Here is a 24,994-nt window from a genome sequence, read left to right on the forward strand (position 1 = left end):
AAGGAAAAGTATCTGGGCATTTAGAATTTTACAATGTCAAATGATTACTGATGATTGAATAAAAATAAAGACGTTTTCAGACAAACAGGACCTACAGAGTTTACTGCCCAAAGACCTTTGGTGAAAGAACTGCCAAGAACATTTTTAAAAAGTGAACTTGGAGGAATAGAATACAAGAATAAACAGTGAGCAAAGAAATGGGGAGAAGAGCTGAATCATAAGTTATACTTATCATAAAACCATCTTAATATGAATCAACAGACACACCAAAATCATCTGTCACTTTACACATTTAGTTATTGCTAAGGAACCATTTTTGGGGCAGTGCAACTATATACAGTCATATTCTGATGTGTTTAGGGGAGTTGGGCAACTTTTAGTCTCTAATCAAATATGACCTTCCCAACATTACCTACTCTTGTCCCAACAGGAGCAGTTCCCTTTCTGGTAATAAGATTTTGAAGGTGTTCTCATTGAATTTGTGTTTACATATAAACTGCTTCATTATTCAGTAAAAGTATATTTAAAAACGGCAAACAGAGGCCTCTGCCCACAATGTCCACATCACACTACCTCCTCTGACCTACTCTAAAGCTAAGTTCTTTAGGAACATATTTCTGTACCTTATTTTGCAACCCAGCCTCACTTCATTCCACATGCCCCCCAATCCTTTTCACCACTTCTGTCATTAATCAATGCAGCCTTTTATTGCTTTTATTTATATACAGATCTCCTCCACTTGCCGTCGAATATACTGTATATACTCCTGGAAGAAAAAGGGTTGTCTTGGGGTTGGGGTTGTGGCTCAGTGGTACAGTGCTTGCTTCACATGTGTGTAGCACTGGGTTCAATTCTCAGCACCGCATATAAATAAATGAATAAAATAAAGGTCTGCCAACACTAAAAAATATTTTTAAAAAAGGGGTGTTCTTTTCATCTGTGTCCACCTGTAGCACCTTGCACAGTGCTTAGCACATAGAAGGCACTCAATAATCTATTGAATGAATGAAGCATGAATAGCATTACATGACTTAGATATTAAAAATTACTCAATTTATTTTCAAATCATACTCAATTTAAGTCCAAATAGTTCAAAATCAGTATACTGCCCCCAGATGCTCCAACTATTGAAACAACTCAATTTAAAAATATACAACTCACATTTTATTTTAGTTAAATTCATAATATAGGCAAAAGTAAAAATTATTGTAAATATTTAGCTAACAGTGCTTTATATCTTGCTTTTATAGTACACTACAACAGACACATAAAAAGAATTATCTAATTAAAACATTTTCCTAAGTGTATCTCTAAAACCATAAAAATATTAATGTAAATCATGTTACATATATTTAAAAAATTAAACTGACATCCCATCACCAAGTTTATGGGGAAAAGACAGGTACATATGTTGGTACATTTGAAAGTTAATGATGAAAAAACAGGTTCAGAATCATAAGTTGATGTATTTGAGTATGCATACACAAAGAACACAAATGGTTTAAATTATTAAAATAGCTGCACATTTCTCAAAATGCACATTTGGCAACAAGATGAATTGTTCGCCAATATACAATACATATATCAGGTGCTTACATCCCCAAAGATTGAAGATATTGGGTGGAAAATCTAGAAAGAAAAAATGGGTCTTAGACCTATTATTACTGAAAACTGATACCCTTAGTTACTACTTATTAGTTCTGGTATAGAAAAGTTTGAATCATTCATGCAAAGTAGATAATAACTTTTTATTTTCCATTTTACACACAGTTGTCTAAGTCATTTTTGAGAACTGAAAAATTATTAGCTGTTATTTATGATTCAAGTTTTAGCACTGACCATCCGTAAATGAATACTCTATTAATGTACTAGCACAATGTGGTTTTCAGAATTTATACCACATAAACAGATTTTATAAGACACTTAGGTCCTTCTGGTGTTTATGATTTCTTGGATGGGAATTTAATGCAGTATCATGGAGCAAATTCCAAGTTACAGTACATTATGTTAATTCAAGGCTCCAGAGTATTTTGGAAGTGTAATAACAAGCTACAGTTTCTTTTGTACTTACTGGGAAAAAAACATATAAACTCTTTCTACCTTGGGTCACACGATTCACATCTCCCCTGAAAACATATCTGTTATGTACACTATTCCTAACTTAGCTTTCGGTTTTAAGCAGTTATTTGGTAGTATCACCACTTTTCATTTCATGGCTTTTAAAAGAGTAAGTCCTTGCTGGGCACAGTGGCATGTGTCTGTATTCTCAGGGATTTGGGAAGCTGAGGCAGGAGGATTTTAAGTTTGAGGCCAGCCTCATCAACTTATAGAGACCCTGTCTCAAAAAATAAAAAGGGGTGGGATATAGCTCAGGGTTTTTTTGTTGTTGTTGTTTGTTTTAAGGTTATTCAGCAACAGAAATTCAGAGTACAGAGTGAAACAAAAAACTCATTAAAAAATTCCATACATGATCCCCTTCACAAAATGAATCTATAATCTTGCTTCTTGGGGCGTAGGGCAGAGATAAGAAAAAAGCTCCTGATGAAGCTTGGATATTATCAACAATGTTGTTCTTTTTCCCCTCCATTTTCAAAATAACCCTTTACACAATCCATTTTTATAAGTTATGGGTTTTAAAAAATGATAAATGTGTGATATTCAAGTTCCCCTTTAAAATACCTCAGCCAGCTTACTTCACAAATTTAAAATGACCACTTAAAGATTTACACTATACGAAAAATGTACATTTTCAAATTAAGAAGTTAACTATATACTAATAATATTATACAATTAATATAAAAGCTAAAAGTCTTTAAGAAATTCAAAGTCTAAACAAGTTTTAGCAGGTAAATCAGTTGATTTCATGTTATGATTCTAATGATTAATTTTTCTAACCAGAAAACCACAAAACCTTACTTAGGAAAAGATTCTATTGTTGAACATGGAACCATACTTCTTTTCCCTAAGTTAAGAAAATTTGAGATGTAGAAAATTTTAAAGAATTTTTCAAACTATTTGGTTTACTGATATAAGTATATGGAATTAAGGAGAGCTACAGTATATATCAAAGGTAACAGCTATTTAATTTGTAATTTTTCTGATTCTTAAACTCATGAGGAATTACACTAAATTACCATATAATCTTGATTATATTGTTCTGCTTTAAATTAATTAAGACTAGGCTGGGAGAGTGACTCAGTGGTAGATCATGTGCTCAGCATGTAAGGCCCTGGGTTCAATTCTCAACACCAAAATATCATAAAATAAAATAGTTAAGATCCACATCTCAAACCAAGCTGTTTGAACAGACAATATTGGCCCTGAATTAAAGAATTTTTAAAAAGCATTTTCTGGCTTTAGTCCCTCCTAGTCCATTACTAATGGGGAATACATATCATATATTTTATTCAACTGAATCTTAATCCTTAGCTCTGTGCACCCCTCCACTCTCCAGAGCCTGTAGGGCCCAGCATGTGGTAAGTGTAATACTTAATGAATATACTTGAATGAAGAGCAATATACCAAGGATGGATTAAGAATTACAAAGAATCTGGAGATAGTGAATGCTTTTACAAAAGCTCCCAAACAATATTTTCAAAGTTTCTAGTTTCCTTTTCAGGTTTACTTTGGTTTGCCCTTTTAAATAATAGGAAGAGAAAATATGGCACAAGAATATACGGTTAAATCTCACAGCTAAACTACAAGCAAGAACACATAAAATTTTTTTAAAGTTTCCATTCATATACTGAAGAATGAATTTTATTTACACCACTGGTAAATCCCAACTGCTCCAATTAATCTGACATATAATTATTTTACTAATGACAGGAAAAAAATATCTTCCAGTATTTTCATTTTAACAATTATAATAAAACTGCTTAGTTATATTATAGAGTAATAGGCAATTAATGATTTTTGGGGGAAATAAAAAATATGTATATACATTACCCTGATGTCTAGGCCAAAATATATCTAACAACAAATTTTCTTGATTTTTATTACTCATAAAAATAAAGGAAAAATATATTGCAAGTATTTTCTTTCTAGACAATTTCAATTAGAAAATAATAGTTTAATGAAAACAATACAGTGGTTCATGTGACTGGACTGATGGAGGCAAGAGAAGTAATCAAAAGTTGATAGACAACATTCTGTCAAATACAGCTAAAGAATATGTGCCTAAATGACACTATTTATAGGCAACAGATTGATTTTTATACATCTCAATTTTATCTTATATTCAAGGAAAACACAGGTAAATAATGACCCTAAGTTGTAGTTAAGAACCCCTTCTTTTGGCTTGCAAAATGTAGCCTTTGGACTTAATAATTCCTCTACTTTTCACAATGACAGAGTATCGCAGCAGCCACAGTGGTACCCACTCATGTGCTTGAATGTCAGGAATGCTTTCCTGAAGAGCTTCTTGGAAACTTGCTTCAGAGAGCAGTTCTAAAACAACAAACAAAACCCCAAAGAGTTAAATTTGAAGACAGAAAACACATAACTATGTAGGTAAGCATTTAAACACAACAAAAGAAACATCCCAAACTTAATACAAAATTAACTTATTGTTTCATGTGTGCTATGAATCTGAACCAGAATATTAAAAATAGCCAGGCAGTTCTTTTAAAAAGTACCCATCTCTGTATCATAATTTCCGATGTGTAGAGCCTGGATGTTTTGTTTTATTTTTTAATATTTCCGGGGAATTCTAATGTTCAGAGAACATACAAAAAAGTGAAAAAAAAAAAAAGAAAAAAAAAGAAAGGTCACTCATAACCCTGCTAGCTGGAAATGATATACCATTTCTATTACCTTCAATTTCCTTACAACTTTTTTTCTGTGTACATATGTATTGGAAATTAAAAATGATTTACAGTGTAAGTGGAAAAATCATTTAAAAATCTTTGCCAAAGCTGATCATGGTGGCACATGCTTGTAATCCCAGCAGCTCTGAAGGCTGAAGCAGGAGGATCACAAGTTCAAAGCCAGCCTCAGCAATGGTGTGGTACTAAGCAACTCAGTGAGACCCTGGCTCTAAATAAAATACAAAATAGGGCTGGGGATGTGGCTCAGTGATTGAGTACCTTGAGTTCAATCCTCGGTACCAAAAAAAAAAAAAAAAAAAAAGAGAGAAATCTTTGCCAATAGTCATTTTTTAATTTGCATTTTATTAATAAACTTATTATTTTCTTTTTCTTCTGGTTCTGGGGAACTCAGGGCCACTCCACCACTGAGCCACATCCCCAGGCCTATTTTGTATTTTATTTAGAGACAGAGTCTCACTGAGTTGCTTAGTGCCTTACTCTTGCTGGCTTTGAAATCGCGATCCTTCTGCCTCAGCTTCTGGAATTACAGGCATGCGCCACCACATCTGGCTCTAGGAACTTATTATTTTCATTTCAAGCTTATATCTAAACCCTCTACTACCTCATCCCATTCCTCTCCTAACTACCTGTCTTCCAGCCACAGTAATTTCCTTGCTGTATCCTGAAAGCCTCAAGCACATTCACAAACTGGGGTCTCTGAGTCAGCTATTCCTCTTTCCAGAACACTTCTTACCTTAATAGAGGCCTCCCTGACTGTCCCATGTAAAAAAACCACCTCAACTTAGACCCTCTTTTTCTTCTTCAGCCAACTTTTCTTTAGAGCATATACCCCTACTTATAATTTTAATACTTATTTTCTTGTCTGTATCCTTCCATTAGAATAAGAATTCCATGAAGACTAGAATTTGTCTTAGTATTACATACCTATAGTACCTAAAACAGTGCTGAGTACATAGTAGGTGCTCAAATGTCTGTTGAATAAAGATGGAAAGATCACAGGGGTCAGAAGCAACCATATAGATAAAGATGAAGTGACTATCTACACTGTATGATTTGGGAGTGCTAACAGATCCAACTACTCCAAATGAACGGCTGTTGACACTTCATATATAGTAAACTCTCTATATAATATAATATCTCTATATAATAGTATCTTCCATGTTTGAGCTCATTTAATCCATATAATCCTATGTGTTAGATACTACTATCTCCCTTTTTGGGGGAAACTGAAACAATGAGAGGTTACAGTTAGTAAGTAGTTTCCATTAATATAAATGTCTCCTGGGAAAAGTAACAATAATATGGAATTATGTATCAGATGTCTAACAAGAGAAGGACCCTGAGGGAATGAGGCATAACACATATTTAATGGCAATGGGTGGAGAGGTAAAGCAAATAAAAGGGGGAAAGTTCCAAAGTCAGGATCACCTACTTCACAATTTTACCCTAACTGTGGTTAAACTATTACTGTAACTTTTAGGGTACAGAGTAGTGAAAAATAAACCCATCCTGAGGAATAAGGGTAATTTTAGAACATAGGTAGACTTCAGGGAACTTAAAAAACAGAACTGTATTTCAGATGGCAAACAGAGTTCAGTGTTTTATGATTTGGTTACTTAGAAAATTTGACACAAAATTAGAGAACTATGCTACTCACTAACTGAACTATATACTTTCAAAATTAATTCAACTACATTAACTCTTTACAACTAGTAAACAGAACAAATCAAGTGAAGAACTGCTTCAATATAGATCAGAAAGTCTAAAGATTCATTAATGATATATGCAGGAACACCCTATAAATTTTAAGCAGGTTTGGAATAAAAAAGATAACCATGTATCAAATTTTATCAGGAACACAAGAACATAAAAAAGATTAAATCTGTCTCATGATGTATTTTGCCATACTAATGACAAATTAGCACACAACATTTAGTACATGAAGGGTGTATAGGCTAATCATCAGCTATTGGCAACAACAACTATGATCAGTAACCCTTGAAAGCAAGGATCTAACAATATATAGAAAGTTAAAGTTTAAATGGCTTATATTTCAGACTAAATCAACACAACAATTCTTTGTTACTTTTCATCAAAGTGACTTTTTTAAAAAAAATGTATTTGGGCTGTGGCTATGGCTCATTGGTAGAGCGCTCACCTGGCACGTGGGAGGAACTAGGTTTGATCCTCAGCATCACATAAAAAAAAAAAAAATTAAATAAAGGTATTGTAGGTGGCTACAACTAAAAAAATACATTAAAAAAAGAATGTATTTAACTTGCTTGTGAAAGTTTTATTGGAGTGGGCAGGCAAAGTCACTACAGTTACTCTGATATCATTTAAATGAAACAGATAACAAAGTAAAGTTTCAGACTGAAATACTACAATACTAATGTTTCAAACCAGAGATAGCAGTGTTTCAAAACAGGATAACAGAGAAATTCTCCAATTTCATCTAGAACCTAGGTCCAGGTTCAAACTTCACCCTATGCCAGGTGAGTGACCTTGGCTACTTTCTTAAAACTTTGAGACTCTATGTCCTCATCAATAAAATGTCTTGTTTTAGCTATGGTGAAGATTATAGATAATCTTTCTGAGGCACTTAGTATGATGCCTGGCAATCAAGGAACAATAACTATTAAAACTCTTTTGATGAAACAGTCAAAAAATAAGAATGGGGCAGAATGTCTTAATAGGTTATCCACAAACATTCTAAAAGTGAACAATCAACCTACAATATTATCTTTTTAGATGTGGAAGTAAAGCTAAATGTTTTTCTAAGGGATCATCTGTGAAATATAATTTCATCTAATACATAAATATATCTTTTTGTGGTGCTGGGGATTAACTCATGTATGCTAGACAAGTGCTATACTCCCAGTCCCTTCCTTCAATTTTTTTTGAACTAGAATCCCTGTAAAAATGTCACAGAGATTTACAACTTTCACAAATCATTAATTTGTAACCAAACATTTCTCACCTATACCAAAAATACTTGTTACAGCTTCTATGTGAGATTTATCTTTGCAAGTTATGTTGAACATTCTCTTCCCAGTCTTTCTAGTTATCCTGTAAAATGTTGATAGAAAATTATTCTATAGGGGATATCAGTCAATGGTAGAGTACTTGCCTAGCATAGGTAAGACCCTGGCTTCAATCCTCAGTATCATACATAAACATAAACACAAAATTATTCTTTGGAAGGTAGACAGGTCATTCTAATTAAATAATGTTTCTGATTAACACCAAACATATATGTCTTGGCAGTGATGAGTAATAAAATATCTGATCAATTACCTATTCCAAGATACTACATTTTCAATTAAATTGTACCTGCCTCTTTTTCTAGAGAATTATATTAATTAAATGGCCCTCTGGTCCAATCTTCACTGTATTAGACAAGACTTATATACATTACTATTTAGAATGCCTTAAAAGATCTTTTCTTTGTAGTTTAATATTTATAAACCTCAATAAATCAGATGTTCAGGAAAAGATCCCTTCACTTTTTCCCCCATTGGTATAAAAAAAAATAAAAGCATGTATGTTTTGAACTAACCATTAAGACTAGTTCCAGATAATACTTATCTAGAACTTTTATCATTGCACACATTTAAAAATTAAATATTAACAAAATGCCTTTTTTTTTTTAAAGCAGTGCTAGGGCCTAGGCCTAACTAACCCCATGGGCCTGACACATGCTAGGCAAGTATTCTATCACTGAGCTACACCTCCAGCCCAACAACAAAGTGCCTTTGTAAGACAAAAGATAATGATCAATCTCTATAGATCAAAATTGTCAGTCTTACCTTTTGGATCATTATGAGTCAATAACTGTATGTCAAACTGTTTAGCAAATGCAGTTAAATCAGGTGGCATCACGCAGCAAGAAGCAAGATTTACTTGGTTACTATTTGGTTTTACCTAAAAGTGAAAATAAAATCATTTCTTTACTAAATAAAATAATACAGAAAGTAGAACACAATAAGCAATAAAGGGGGCTGGGGTTGTGGCTTATTGGTAGAGCACTCGCCTAACAATATGCGAGGCCCTGGGTTCAATTCTTAGCACCACATAAAAATAAATCAATAAAATAAAGGTATTTAAAAAAATTAGCAATAAAAGGGTTTAGTTATAGAGTATAGGGAAAATCACATTTTACAGTGCTTAAAGTTTGTAAAATACTTTTACATGAATATCCTTATTTATAAGTGCTTTTCCAAACCATGTCAGTGATAATAGGGAAAGGAAAAATAACTCTAGGAGGAAAAATCCAAAATAGAACTACACTATTAAAAAATCTCTGCTAGAATCATTTAGTAATGTGATACATCTGCTTCGGAGACAAACATGATTTTAAGTTTGTCTCAGCAACAGAAAAAATATGTCTTAAAGGTTGAGAATCAAATACAAGTAAATACATTTAATGTCAAAATATAAAATGTGGCTATTAATCAGCACATTTTGAAAGAGAAGAATTAGATAACTTCCAATAACTTCCCTGATTAACTTCTATACAGATTCTGGATCATCCAAGTCTCTCCAGAAGGTTCTTGACCATGTCTAGCTACTAAATCTAAAGGAGAAGGTACAATAATTTATCCAGGGTTTTTCTGCCCACAAGAAACTGAAAGTTCTGAAAGAAGGCTGAATATTTAAATAGAGAATAAAAGGAATAGAGAAAATTATAAAAGAGTAAAAGGTAAAACATTAGTAACTTCCCTCATAATTTTGCAGGTAATTAGATGAAAGAGTAGGGATGATTAATTATTGACATATCAAGCTGTATAAACAGAGTCCTATACATCTTTAAGTAATAGTCAGCAAAATATTTGTTACATATAATATTCCCTTACTTAGGAAATTAAAGAAAAATGTAACATTTTCATCACTTATGTAAAACTGAAAGAAACAGCATAATCAGCTTGCAATTAAAGCTTCAACACACATTTTCTAGTGTTTCTACCACTCATTTTAAAAGGAATATTTAGTTCAAGTTGACATATATTCTAAAAACCCCCAAACCCTCAAGGCTTTAGATAAAGCCTGCCTCGAAGCTCCCATACGTGGAGTAGGTACCATTTAGTAAGTGTGCATTATGTGCATTATGCTTAAAAGTAAGCAGCAAAGGCTAGAAACAGTAGATTCCTCCCCAGAGTGCACAAGATCTGGCCATCCTTTACCTGTGCCCACTGATAGAGCTGCTCCAACTGTGTTTTATCTAGATCTGAGGTACCTATAGCAACAATCTTCTTGCTTTGAACTAAGTTTTCTAATTCCTCCCAATAAGGCTGTAAATGTTCCAAGGAAAGATTAACTCCATCTTCAATAGGAGGTGACGCAATGATCACAGAATCCAGTTGTGCAACTCCAAGGACTGAACAGGCTGATGGGAAGAAAAACACAAAAAGGATCAATGTCTGCTACATAATAAAAACAAGAATTATTAATGTGCTCAAAGTATCTACTGAATTCTATTCATATCATTCACTAATTTTCCATATAACAGATTATTTCAGTTTACCTGTCATTTAGAATATTTCCATCTTCTGTATGCCGTCTCTTTGTGGCATACCAGTGGGTTTCTCTGACCTGCTTTCTTTCTAGGGAGCTCAAAGCTACTATAGGCTCCTCTTTCTGGAGAATAGGCTTCCCTTTTGTTTTTTAGGCCCCATGACTTTTTGGTGGTTTCCTTATCTTCATACAATTTTCTTCTCTAGTTCTACCTATTTACTAGTATCTCATATGGATGATCATAAGAATTATGACCTTATTCTGTGACTAGCAGTCATAGCAAGAATCAGCCTGAAACTGAAAACTAAGACTACCTTTACAAAGGTAGATAATTTCTTAATTTATATAAAAAGAACTTAAGAGCTTATTTTAAATGACTATATTCACTCTACACTTATATGAAAAGGCCAATTATTTAACTTTGCAACATATATAAATGCTGAAAGAATGCTTTTAAAGTATTTAATACTGTAATACTATAATCATTTAACCAAGTGCCAAAAATAGACATAAGATACTTATTTTTAGTTGTTGTCTTTGATTTTAATATTTTATTTATAGTATAAAAGAGCTAATAACATGATTAAGGAGAACTTCTATACCTAAGCAACATTTATTAGTCAACATTTAATAATCAATAGTCAATAATTAGCTAATTAAGTCAGAATTAGCTATATCTTTTACAGTTTTCTTCTATATCAAAACACGAATATATATAAGTCAATATAATTCTATAGAGGCCTTAAGAAATTATCACTTTAAAAGGTAAAATTACAATTTGCACATGTCCTTTCTTCAGTCTAGATCTGAACCCAAGTTATAACCAATAAAACTAAATTAATTTAAAGTTCACTATTAAGAAAGTTAAATTTTTGCTTACCCATGTCAATTGCATTCCTAGTTGATGATGAAGAATTTGATCCTACAATGAACAGTTTTGCTGAGTAAAAAAAAAAAAAAAAAACTGATTACTATATTTAGGGGTATGTCTTACTATGTAGTATTAACATGACAGATAATCCTTAATAATTTTTGTTTCCTAGTCACATAATTTTATAGTTTTTAAGACATAAAAGTTTATATCCACTATAACTTTTTAATTATATACTTAGTTGTGAAAAACTTATTAAAATTAAAAGCAATTATTAGAAGGCAGGTCAGACACAGGAGCTTATATTACTTAAAATATATATTTTTATGAATTAAAAATACAGCATATTACATCCAATAAACTATAATCTATAAAAAGACTAAATTAAAGCTGTTAAACTGACAAAATTGAAGGGAAAAATTCACAATTCTACCTTATCAATAGAATCCTTTTCATTTTCAGATACTACCTGCAGCTTTGGTCATATGAAGATATATTTTTTCTACTTCTGTTGGTTTACCTTTAGGTAATATTTTGAATAAATTTCTATGTATATTTAGTTATTTAAAATTTTTTTATAATAGTAATATGCTTACTCTAGAAATGAAAACAATCTATAAAACTAGAAAGACCAAAAATAGCCAAGAATCTCATTACTCAAAGCAATTACTATTTATATTTTTGTGTACTCTGTTTAATGTACAATTTTAGATACTCAATTTTTATACATGAACATTATCTATAATTCTGATAGGGTATAGTTCATTAAATGAGTTCCTGCTTATTGAACATTCAGGTGAGTTATATTCCTGCAGTAGTTCCAGCTTTTTGTTATCACATAAAATACTAAAACAACCATCTTTGAACTCTTTGTTCAACTTTAATTTTTTAAAATATTTTTTAAAAAATATTATTTTGGTTGTGAAGGGACTCAATATCCTTATTTATTTATTTATTTATTTATTTATTTATTATGTGGTGCTGAAGATCAAACCCAGTGTTTCACATGTGAGAGGCAAGCGCTCTACCACTGAGCTTCAGCCCCAGCCTCTTCATTCAACTTTATACTGAATCATTTCCCAAGGATGAATTGTTAGAAATGTGATTCAGTCAAAAGATCTGATGTTTCTTGTTGAGTCTTATTCTATTTTACTTACTTTCTACTATAGAAAAGATGTGGCCCAGTTTATCAGAACACCAACACTGAAGAGTTTTTCTCCTAATAATATAGGATCCTCAACATGCAAAGTCTATGCAAATATTCCAAAATCTGAATAACTGAAATCTGAAACACTTTTGGTCTCAAGCATTTTGGATACTAGATCCCATAACTACACTCTATGAAAATCCTCTCCATCACTCTCCCTTGATTCATGAAATGGCCTCCTGTTTTTGAAAGATGAGGCATTTTTAGAGAGGTAGAAAGAAGAAAGTTCCTCATATGGCGAGGATTTTTATATCTATCAAATATTTCATGCCCTATAGGAACTGAGGACAACCTGTAAAAAATCCAAAATAAATCTACATCATGAATTATAATTAACAACACAAAGTATGATGTTTTTACTTCTATTCCTACACAAATAGCAATGTTAAATTAACAGAAAGAAATGGATTTTGGAGTTGGGCATACCTGAATGAACTCCTGGTTTAACCATTTACTCTATAACAACTTTCTTTTCTTTACCTTCTTTTTTAAAAAGTAGGCTCTTGATATGTTGCCCAGGCTGGTCTCAAACTCTTGGGTTCAAATAATCTTCCTGTCTCAGCCTTCCAAGTAGCTGGGACTATAGGTACAACCCTCTATACCCAGTTGTATAATAACTTTCAAGTTATTCAATTTATTGAATATCTAGTACAATGAGAATAATAGATCTAACTTGTAAGTTTGATTTGATAATTATATAAGAAAATACAGCACTTAAGTGACAATCACAGTGCCTGGTATAAATCAAGACTCAATAAATAGTAGTCAGTATTATTAGAATCAAAAGACAATGCTCTATCTCATCATATGTGTGGATCTTAATAATAATACTTAACAATGACCACAATAACATGGTAATTAAAAACAGATATACAGCATGCATTTTGTAGCAAGCACTATGCTATGTACTTTCTTAGTTATTTCATCCAATGTATACAGAAGCCTGTATACATTGGATGCATCGTTATTTTATGGATGAGGAAACTGAAGCTCAGATTAAATACTTTGTTAGACCAGTAATCTACAAACCCAAGAATCTCAATCTGGGCTAGCTCAAGCTTTTTTTTTTATTTTTTTATTTTTAGAGAGAGAGAGAGAGAGAGAGAGAGAGAGAGAGAGAATTTTTTAATATTTATTTTTTAGTTTTCGGCGGACACAACATCTTTGTTTGTATGTGGTGTTGAGGATCGAACCTGGGCCGCACGCATGCCAGGCGAGCTCGATACAGCTTGAGCTACATCCCCAGCCCCAAGCTCAAGCTTTTAATGACTATAAGCTAAGGACAGAACAGTACATTTAAATTTCTGGGATGTATTAGTCACTATAAATGTTGAATGGATATGTATTTTCTTGTTGCCCAGACTTCTTTCTACACTTTCTGGTGACATCAGTCATTAGTTACTATCATCCCCCAGGAAGGGAGGGTTTATGCTTTGGGTAGACACTGCTCCTAAGCCTTCCCTTTATCCTTTCCATTACTTCCACCCTAATCTTTTTTACTGTTCTGAACACAGGTAAATTACATAAGAACATCATGAAGAACAGGAAGTCAAACTTATACTCTTACTCCACTGAAGTAACCAGCACTGACTTCCTATAACTCCTTCTTAAGAGTTGACATTAAAGCTGGGAATAATCCCAGCAGCTGGGGAATAAAAAAGGGCTGGGGATGTGACTCAGTGGTTAACCGACTGGGTTCAATTCCCGGTACACCACCCCACCACCACCCCTGCCCCCCCCCAAAAAAAGTTGACATTAACATTATGTTTAAAAAGGAATTTTTATATTTTCCACACTTAGTGATGAAAGTGCTCTTGACCCACAGTAAAGGAGGGCTTATTCCCATACTTAACAAAAGCTTACTATCCCTTCCTTCCATTATATAACAAATTGAATTGTAAAGTTGTAAAGAACTTTACCAGAAACTTTCATTTCTTCTCTTTCATCAGGATTTATCTTTTCTACTGCATGAGATACAGTACACTCCAAGACATCTGGAAACTCCTAAAATAAACACAATATTTATAATGAATATAAAACTAGTGCTTCTGATTAATCATAAATTTTCCTATTGTTCATTAAACCCTTTAGAAGAGAACCAGTAAGACAACAGGATTTTATTGGCATTAAATTACACATAATAGTGGGATTCATTTGTTACATACTCACCTAATAAGAACTTCCCATTTCTCTCCCCTATTTCCTCTCCTTAGTCTTCTTTCTCTACTCTGCTGGTTTCCCTTCTATTATCATGAGATTTCCCCAACTTTTCCCCTCCCTTTTCTCTTCTTTTTTTTTTTTTTAAAGAGAGAGTGAGAGAGAGAGAGAGAGAGAGAGAGAGAGAATTTTTAATATTTATTTTTTAGTTCTCGGCGGACACAACATCTTTGTTGGTATGTGGTGCTGAGGATCGAACCCGGGCCGCACGCATGCCAGGCGAGCGTGCTACCGCTTGAGCCACATCCCCAGCCCCCCCTTTTCTCTTGAGTTACATGTGAGGGAAAATGTATAACCCTGCACTTTCTGAATTTGGCTTACTTCGATTAATATGATGCTCTCAAGTTCCATCCATTTTCCTTAAAGACAAAATTTCATTCTTCTTTATGGCTGACTAAAACTACTTTTTGGGGGTGGGGTATTGGATATTGAACTCAGGGGCACTCCACCATTGAGTCACATCCCCAGCCTTATTTTGTATTTTATTTAGAGACAGGGTTTCACTGAGTTGCTTAACACATTGCTTTTGCTGAGGCTGGCTTTGAACTCGAAATCCTCCTGCCTCAGTTTCCTGAGCAGCATAGATTACAGGCATGTGCCACTGCACCCAGCTTACATTTTTATATGTTCATTTTCTTTATCCATTCATCCACTGACAGTTACCTTAGGTAATTGGTTCCATAATTTGGCTACTGTGAACTGGGCTGCTATAAACATGGTTATGCTATAACAGTACAGTATAGTGACTTTAATTCTTTAGGATAAACATTGAGAAATGGAATAGCCCTCTCTAGCATTTGTTATTACTGATATTTTTGATGGCTGCTTATTCTAACTGGAGTAAGATAAAATCTCAGTGTAGTTTTGATTTGCATTTCCCTAATCGCTAAGAATGTTGAACACTTTCTTAAACTGGTTGGCCATTTGTATTTCTTCTTTTGAGAAGGGCCTGTTTATTTCATTTGCCTATTTATTGGTTGAATCTATGTGTGTCTATGTTAAGTTTTTTTGAGTTCTTTATATCTTCTGGATATTAATCCTTTGTCAGAAGAAAAACTGGCAAAAATTTTCTCACCTTTTATACATTCTCTCTTCATACTCTTGGTGCCCTTCCTGTGCAGAAGAGCTTTTAAATGTGATGTCATCAATTTATTAATTCTTGTTATTATTCCTTGAGCTTTAGGAGTCCCATTGAGGAAGTCACTGCTTATACCTTTATGTTGCAATGTTGATCCTACATTTTCTTACAGCAGTTGCAAAGTTTCTGGTCTAATTCACAGGCTTTTGATCCATTTTATATGGACTTTTGTGCAGGGTTGAGAGGGATCTAGTTTCACCAATGATTTTCCCAGCACCATTTGTTAAAAAGGCTGTTTTTTCTCCAACGTATGATTTTTAGTGCCTTTCTCAAGGATCAGTACCTTTGTGGGTTTGTCTGTGTCTTCTATTCCTTTCCACTGGCTTAGGTGTCTGTGTGTCAGTACAATGCAGTTTTGTTACCAACCTTTGTAGTATAATTTGAAGTCAAGTATGGTGATGCCTCCAACATTTTTTTTTGGCTCAGAATGGCTTAAGACAATAGGATTGTTTACTTGAGGTCTACATGGGCTTCTCAAAGGTTGTAGAGCCTGGACATAAAGATAAAATGCTATGTGTATGTGTGTCTGTTTTCTAGAGAAAAGTATCTCATTTTCATTCAGTATTCAGAAGAATGCATGACCAAAACTTCTTTTTAAAAAAATAATCAAGCAGGAGAGGAGTACTCCATGAGGAGTTAACAACCACTAGATATAATACACAAATTTTACTTAAAAAGAAACCAATGAGCTGGGCACGGAGGAGCACGCCTGTAATCTCAGAGGCATGGAAGGCTCAGGCAGGAGGACTGCAAGTTCAAAGCCAGCTTCAGCAAAAAAGCAAGGTGCCTCTGAGCTACTTGGCAAGACCATGTTTCTAAATAAAATTAAAAAAAAAAAAATCGGGTTGGGGATGTGGCTCAGTGATCAAGTGGCCCTGAGTTTAATCCCCAGTAGCTAAAAAAAAAAAAAAGAAAAAAAAGAAACAAATGAAATATAAACTATTCTTCTGAATATTATGTTAAAAACATTAAAAACTTTGCATGTTTTTAACAAAATGTTAAAAACTTTCTACAATCACAAACTTTAAAAAAAACTTCTCTTAAAAAATTTTAATGTCATTCAAGTTAAACTTGTGAGGAATGTAGGTGATTTTTGAAAGTATTTTTTAGAGTAGTTTTAGATTCACAGCAATACTGAGCAGAAGATACAAAGATTTCTCATTTATCTCCTGCATCCACACATGTATTGCCTTCCCCATTATCAACATCCCATCAGATGGTACATTTATTACACTTGATAAGCTTATACTGACACATCAAACGGGTTCACTCCTAGTATTAAGCATTCCATGGATTTGGGCAAATGTACAACAACAATGTATCCACCATTATGAGATTACTGCCATAAAAACCCTTTGTACTAAAGAAGAAAAAAAATCTTCTGTACTCCACTTATTCATCCCTCCCTTCCTTATGAGCCCAGCAACCACTGATCTTCATACCATCTCCATGAGTTTTGCTTTTTCTAGAACATTAAATAGGCGAGATTACACAGTATGTGGCCTTTTCACATTTGACTTTTTTTCACTTGGTTAATTAATATGCATTTAAGATTCTTCCATGTCTTTTTGTGGCTTGACAGCAAAGAAACAATATTCTATTGTCTGGATATTACCAAACTTTACATACAACTATTGAAGGATGTTTGGTTGCTTCCAAATTTAGCAATTATGAATAAAGCTGCCATACATATATCTGTATGCAGAAATTTTCATGGACAAAAACTTTCAACTCCTTATGACAGACACCAAAGAGAAAAACTGCTGTATCACATGACAATAGTATGTTTAATCTTGTAATTACAAACATTTTTTTAAACAATTTTTTCCTTGACTGCAATTTTTTTTTAAAAAGCATGGCCCATTCTAATGTATTAAAAGGAATAATTTGTAAGGATAATGATAAAAATGTTAGTACATATCAGTAAGAAACATTCATTTACCAAACAAGATTTAACAAAACAGTGAGGCCTTTCCCATGATTGAAAAACACATTACAAAACCTAGTACATACCAAGAGTCCAGTTACAAGCCATGCATACATATGATAAATGGTCATTTCAGAGAAGCAGAAATCAAAGACATTAATCAATGTCTGCATAGTAGCTATAGGGTTATAAATCTGCAGTATGCACAAGGGAACAAGTGTTTCCAGCACATGTCCTCTTTCACACTTTTAAAATGGTCTGGATTTAGGACGGTTACAGACAGGTACTTTTACAATAATAATCACATACTGACATTTAATGAAATATTGTTCCTTACTGCTTCACGATAGAAATTATTTCTAGGGACTATATTATTGAAGTGGATATCAGATATTCTAAGTAATCTAACAATCAAAGCTGCCTGATAATCATTCATCTACTAGACTAATATCAATAGGAACAAAGCACTGCTGGTGAGGAAACTAGTTGGGAATTAAGCATGAGAATCCCATCATCTTGTCTAGGTTGAAGAGTTGCCTACAGAGCTCAGATTTTCTGCTTATGCTTAATTCAACTGAATCAGATTGCCATCTCAGCAACTCAGCCACAAAGGGTTTGATGGCTCATTGACTTTTTGACTTCTCTCCCCAAACTTAGGAAGTTAACTTCCTGCTTACTTCACTTCCCTTTTGATCTGCAGGATTTCTGCAGTCACTTTCCACTTACCCTGACCAAATCTGGGCTGATTTGGGAACTCCACTCATTCAAGGTCTTTTGGATACAATCTCGAAGCTGCAAAAGGAATGATTTTTAAACTGTTAATCAATCTCTATTCACTCCCCTTACATCTATAAACAAGAATGCATAGTTTGGTAAATTAAGCAGGGGAAAAGCAAAAAACATCAATAGGATTTATCATACAAACCCTTAATTCTACAGGTTTTTGTTTCCTTCAACAGATAAATTCAGACCTGTTTTTATTCTACTCTTAATTCTCAAACATTCTTAACCCAAAGCATTAGTCTAATTATTTTTACACTGTTTATGTACTAAGAAAACTTTAAACTTACACACATTCATAAAGAAACAAAAAATGATTTCAGAATAAGGTTATAAACAGAGGAACTTGGATTTAAGCCAGACACACTAAAATTCTTATTAACCATTATGCTACATTCCTTGAAGACAAGCAACAAAATAAGTGTAGCCAGAGGAACACCTACATCAGAATCCCTGTGGTGTTTATTAAAGACTCAAACTCTCGCTCAATCCTAGACCTGATGAACACTCTCCAAGTGCAGCCAGGATTTCCATTTTAACAGGCATCCCAAGTAATTACTATGTACCCTGAAGTCTGGGAATCAGAGGACCTTACAGAAGTCAACGTGCATAATGATAGTCCATGAGTCATTTCCTAACACCTCAGTACACATCTAACTTGTTTTCAATGTTTTCTTGGATAAACATTATTTATCCAATATGCTATCCACAAGAGCATGTTGTAAATTCATTAAGGAGTTTATTCCATTTATATCTCTTATGTCAATGTGTTTCAAACTTACTTGACAGTAGCCCAAAGTAAGGTGTATATTCACTTAGTGAGTGAAAGAAGACTTAGCTTCATATGAAGGAACAAAAAATTCACAAGACAATATTTATGGTCACTACATGCCAGTACTCTAGCGGCTTTTAGTCTTTTAATCAGAAAAAAATATGTTCTATGACTCACTAAACTAATTTGTGACCACTAATTGGTCAACACCAGCAGTTTGAAATCACCATCTTAAAAGATAACAAAGGTTACAGTACTTTACCTTCTTTAGGCAATCAACAGAAAAAGAAATGAGCAATGAGAGCAAGCCCCTGAACTGCAAAAGCACTTTCTGAACAGGGACAATAGAGAGTAAACTTCTAAACAATAATTGCTTATGATGAAAACTGACACAAGCACTTTACCACTTCTTAATATTAATAATCACAAGGGAAAACTGGTTTTAATTTAAGGGTACACAACCACTTATGTTAGGATTTACAATCCACAACAATCATTTATATGCTATCTATAATAACTTACTTAAATTTAAGTTACCAGGTCTATGTCTTTATGCAAAATTTATTTCTAACAAAATTGAGATCAGTAGATAAAAATTAGTTGATAATCTTTCCAGATAAATCAGTAACTGTTGAGGAAGCAGGACTGATAAAGTCAACAATTTTATCAGGACTGCTTTGGTTCAAATTGTGGGAGAAGTCTAAGAAATGTTTCTTTGGAAGAATGATTCATTTACATACAAGACTTTCCTGATTAATTCTTCAATTCAGAAAGATAAGTATATTTTCAGAGTATTTACCCCTTTTCTGAAACCATCTCTTTAATTAATCTTGGTTTCTGCAAAATTCAGGATAAATTGTAGCAAAGTCTAAAGTTATATAAGAAATTCATTGACTATATCACAAACTGAATGATTTCTAATCTTGTAAGTTACATGCTATCTATAGTGACTGAATATTAACCTTATACCTTTTTGTTTCCTGCTTTCTTCATCATCACATATACAGTATCACTAAAGATAAATATCATCACAATGTAGTCTATATTAGATCTGGAATGGCTTAAGAATTTTAAAAATACCCCAATTAAACTGATCAAATACTCAACAACAAAAAAAGACAACACAATCTTATAAAAACTTATTTAAAAACAATATTTGAACCTAGTTTCAATACTCAGCACTGTCATAAATAAATAATTCGTAAATATTTGATTTCATAAAACACTAGTGAAACACAAAAATATGTGAAAAGATCAAAGAATCAAAAAAGCATTAGAACTAGAAAAGATCTTTTAAGAACTGAACACTCAACCAGCCTGGTGGTGCATGCCTGTAATCCCAGAGGCTAGGGAGACTAAGACAGGAGGATCAAAGCCAATCTCAGCAAAAGTGAGGCACTAAGCAACTCAGTGAGACCCTGTCTCTAAATAAAATACAACAAAAACAAAAATAGGGATGGGGATGTGGCTCAGTGGTTGAATGCTCCTGAGTTCAATCCCTGGTATCCCCACCCCCACCCCACCCCACCCCAGCAAAAGAACTGAACACTACCAGATGTATAAATTTTCAATAATGATTTTTTTTTCACTTTCTTTAATCTCTTCAATGAGGTTGAGATGTTTCAAGTGGTACAACCCAATTTGGAGCTCTCTATGTAAAATTCTTTACATAGAAATAAAACATGCCTATCCTATTCTAATTAAACTGTTATAGTTTCCCTACAATATGCTGCTATTTCTTCAAGTTTTCCTCAAATATCCTAGGGTCTTTAGTTTTGTCCTACTCTGACAAGGCATCCTAAACAAAAAACTACAGACCAGAATTAATCTTCTGAACAATGTTTTTCAGAAAACTTCGTGGATCAGGGCACACTGTCCCAGTGTAGTTCAGTGGTGGAGCCCTTGCATAGCATGCGTGAGACCCTGAGTTCCATTCCCAGCATCGTGTTAAAAAAAATAAATAAATAAAAACAGGATAGAAAAAAATTGAGATGGCTCAGTATACAAAGGTTAACATCTTTTTGTGAGATCTCTCTTTCAGATATATTGATACACACATATAAATATAAAATTATGAATGCATGAGTAAAATACATTTCTTACTATTTGGAGTAAACAACTTTGAAAGCCACTACTGTGTTACAATGAGAGAAGAGAGAAAATCTCACCCAATATTGTCAAAATACATGCAGAACTTTCAACTACATTGGTCATCAGTGCTAAAAGAAATTAAGGCTTTATGTACCAAATATAGAAATACTTATCTTTCAGAGAAAGAGTCAAAGTGGGTGGTTTAAACAAAGCTGGAACCCAAACACAGAATAGGGAAGGAATTCTGGTGCATATTAAAGTGACAACCAAGAGTTCTCACCTCCTGAAGGGTGCTGGTTCCCCACACACACCAACTGCTACTTCCCCTATGGTCTGTGGACAACAGCTCTCATATAAACAGCTAAAACTGACTCTGAACAGCTGATAACGTCATAACCTGACAGTTTAGGCAACCGGTTCTTTTAATCAAGATTCTCTTTCCGATGGAACCAGGTTATTTGGAGCATTTTCATATATAATCTCTAATTCTCACAACAACCTCATGAGGAAGGTAGCACCCAACTTCCAAACTACTTTCTAAAAGTCACACAGCTCCTAAAGTAATTGTTCATTATTTTTACGTTTAACCAACACATCATAATCGCACATATCCACTGGGAATTTTTCAAGTACTAAAATTATTCCGTGCCTCCAATTACCTGTGCAGTGAATGGATGACTACTCACTGGCTCAGGAACAGTCAGCAACAAAGGGGTAGCAAGTGCATACTTCCAGATTAACATCTGCCACCTCCAACTAACTGGTGATCAGTCTTCGGGAAAATAAAAGGCGGCCGATAAACTTCCAGTAAGAAAAAAAGACATATCTACCCCCTAACCAAATTTGAGGGTTTCGTCATTTGCTTCACAGCAATAATGTCAACATGATCAAAGTTAAGCGTATTATGAATACTATCATTTACCAAAGGTTAATCTTTAGAATATTCCTTTCGAAAGGAAAGGGTGGGGAAGGGAGCAAGAGATGGAGAGAGGCACCCAGCCACGTACTGGCGCTCCCCGACTCCCCTGCCAGGGAGAGGGATCCAGTGCGTCTCAGAGTTCTGCTATCCGCCGTGGCAGAGGCGGCACTCTGTGCAGTTGCACCTGCTGAGTTTTTAGGACGCTCGGTCCCAGGCGGCAGGTCCGGATGCGAGGTTGCCTAGACCCCGGCCGCAGTCTGCCGCCTCGCCACCCCCCCCCGCCCCTCTGCGCCCAGGCGCGCCCTCCCTCCCGCACCTGCCCTGGCCCGCGGCCTGCCCTAGAACCTGGGTCTGCGAGGACGCTGCTCGCCGGCCCTCACCTCCTCGCTGTGCGTAGAAGGACACTTCTTCCGCAGGCGGCCCCAGTTCAGCAGGTTCCCAGTCTGCAGGTGCAGGGTGCGGGCCCGCGCCAGGAGCGCCCCGGCCGCGCGGCTGTCGGTGCCCATGGAAGCGGCTGCCCGAGGAGCCAAGAGGGGACGGGGCGGGCGGGAAGGCGGCTATCTCGTAGGACGCGGTTCCCGAGGCCGCAGGGGCGAGCGCGAGGCTTTTGACCCTCGTGGAGGAAGCCCGATGTGCGCTCCGGCTGGAGGAGGCCGGACGGTGGCGGAGCGGCGGCCCGGGATGGAGGCGCTGAGGCTGCGGCTGCGGCTCCGGCTGCTGCGTCTCTGGCGTCTGCCGCCGTCGCTGGAGAGTTGACTCCAAACTGTAGAAGCTGTTTCCTGGAAGACAATGACTAAGCAGAAATCGTGGCGGAGAAAAGTGCTTCGTAACCGTTACTCATCCCACGGCGGAGAGGGGCGGGGCGCGAACGGGCGGCGGGACTCCGACCCGCGGGTGACTGGCCCCCGGCCTGCGGCGGGCGTGGCGGCGGGGCGGGCGGCGCGCGGACCGAGAGTGCGGGCCGCGCGGCTGGCGGCACAGCGCGCGGCAGGGCTCCCCCTGGCGGCTTGAGAACTGTGCTCCCGACGTAGCCCGCGCCCTCCGCGGTCTACCGCTCTCCGGCGCGCTCCTCCACCAATGGAAGCCGCGCTGTTGGGTTCCTCACACGCCCCTTTAAAAGGACAGACAGATGAAGGGTCCGCCCAGGCTTTGAAACACCAGATGGTTTTGGCTTTGGCGGGCAGGTTTTAATGCGCAAGTGCGCTTTCTCTACTTTACCATCTTTAAGAACCTTCCCCCCAAATGCCAATTTTTCTTCATTACATAAACGTCTGTTAATTTACCCTGGTATGGTGTGAAGTCAAAGAATAAGACTTACTCTTTGCCCTTGCAAAGCTTAAGTTGCCGACATGAGGCCTAAGCATATTGTTACCAATATGTCCCCAATGCTGAAGTATAACACCAGAGAAGCACGCTGAGGCAAGTTTGAGTGGAAAGTTGAAGCTTTATTAAAGGACAGCAGAAAAGACTTCTCCCTGGAGGAAGAAAGGGACCCAAGAGGTGGAATCCATGGAAGGGGGAGGTCTTCCCTCTTTTATAGCTAAGGTCTACATTCAGCTTTCCCGCATTCCTGTCGCATTCCTGTCCTTTATTCTGTTATCTTGCAGTGAGGGAATGTAGGTGGAAGGCCCAAAGGGTGGAGGACAGGTGGGCTGAAGGAGTAATCTGGTCAGGAAAGGCTTTTGGATTTGCATTTCCTCTTTTGCTGGAAGCTGCTTCATTAACATTTCCTTGGGATGGGCTCCCTCTTCTTCTTACTCAATATTAGACCTGATTTACCTAACTACCTATCTTTAAATCTGGCTTCAATATGATACATTAAGTAGTATTATAAGAAAATCATAGGACAGTTTCTAGATGTGTTCACATTAAACGCAAATGGCACTCCTCCTGGTGGTGATGTGATTCTTTACTGCCGTTTTCATGTGATAAACTTGATATAACATCAGTTTCAACATTTATTTAGCTTTCCTCAAGAAATCTTCAGTTGTTGGGGGAATCGGATATATTAAATGGCAAAATGAGATTGTCATGAGAACAAAATCTACTGAAAAGAGATGACCTCGTCTTGGTAATTAGATAAGACTTAGGGCAGAGATGAGGAAGGTGATATTCTAGAAGGTTAGTAATTTGAGCCTGATGTTGAGCAAATATTTGTTGGCCATATCAACAGAGTTAAGAGTTCATGATGAGAAGGGTAATGCTAGAAACTAGAACAAATATGGGCTTCTTTAGTGAATCTAAGCATTTGATTCTTAGGCTGAATTTGCTGTGCTATCACATCTTGACTTTTTTAGTCTAGTACTTGGCTCATAGCAAACATTAAGTGAGAACTCCTAATACTGTTACCGCTGTTGACCGGTGACGAGTCCTTCCTTCCCCCATGTTGAAGAATAACACTAGAGAAGCATGCCGAGGCAAGGTCAGAGTAGAAATTAGAAGTTTATTAAAGGACAGCAGAAAAGACTTCTCCCGGAGGAAGAAGGGGACCCAAGAGGTGGAATCCGTGGAAGTGCGGTTGTCTCCCCTTTTTATAGTTTTGGTGATGGAATGTAGGTTGGAAGATCCGAGGGGTGGGACACAGGTGGGCCAAAGAAGTAATCTGGGCAGGAAGGACTTCATTATCACTTCTTTGGGATGGACTTTGGCCTAGGGCCTTTTCAGGACTTCATTAACATTCCATGAGTTGTCCTGCGTTTCCTGGAATCATTCTCAGCATGGCCTCCATT

The 24,994-nt window shown here is 35.8% G+C and overlaps 1 protein-coding gene across 1 annotated transcript; it reads right to left on the reverse strand.

Moving 5' to 3' along the window:
* Window positions 1–1,054: 1,054 nt before the first annotated feature.
* Window positions 1,055–23,151, reverse strand: Gclm (glutamate-cysteine ligase modifier subunit). The gene is made up of 7 exons (XM_077803748.1): window positions 22,646–23,151; window positions 18,430–18,495; window positions 14,341–14,425; window positions 11,224–11,283; window positions 10,013–10,215; window positions 8,639–8,753; window positions 1,055–4,449 (listed from the first exon to the last, which is right to left on the reverse strand). The coding sequence occupies exons 1-7, from the start codon at window positions 22,769–22,771 to the stop codon at window positions 4,280–4,282; spliced, it is 825 nt and encodes a 274-aa protein (XP_077659874.1). The 5' UTR covers window positions 22,772–23,151; the 3' UTR covers window positions 1,055–4,279.
* Window positions 23,152–24,994: the final 1,843 nt, after the last annotated feature.

Source organism: Urocitellus parryii, chromosome 11, assembly GCF_045843805.1.
Source record: "Urocitellus parryii isolate mUroPar1 chromosome 11, mUroPar1.hap1, whole genome shotgun sequence".
NCBI classification, from domain to species: Eukaryota; Metazoa; Chordata; class Mammalia; order Rodentia; family Sciuridae; genus Urocitellus; species Urocitellus parryii.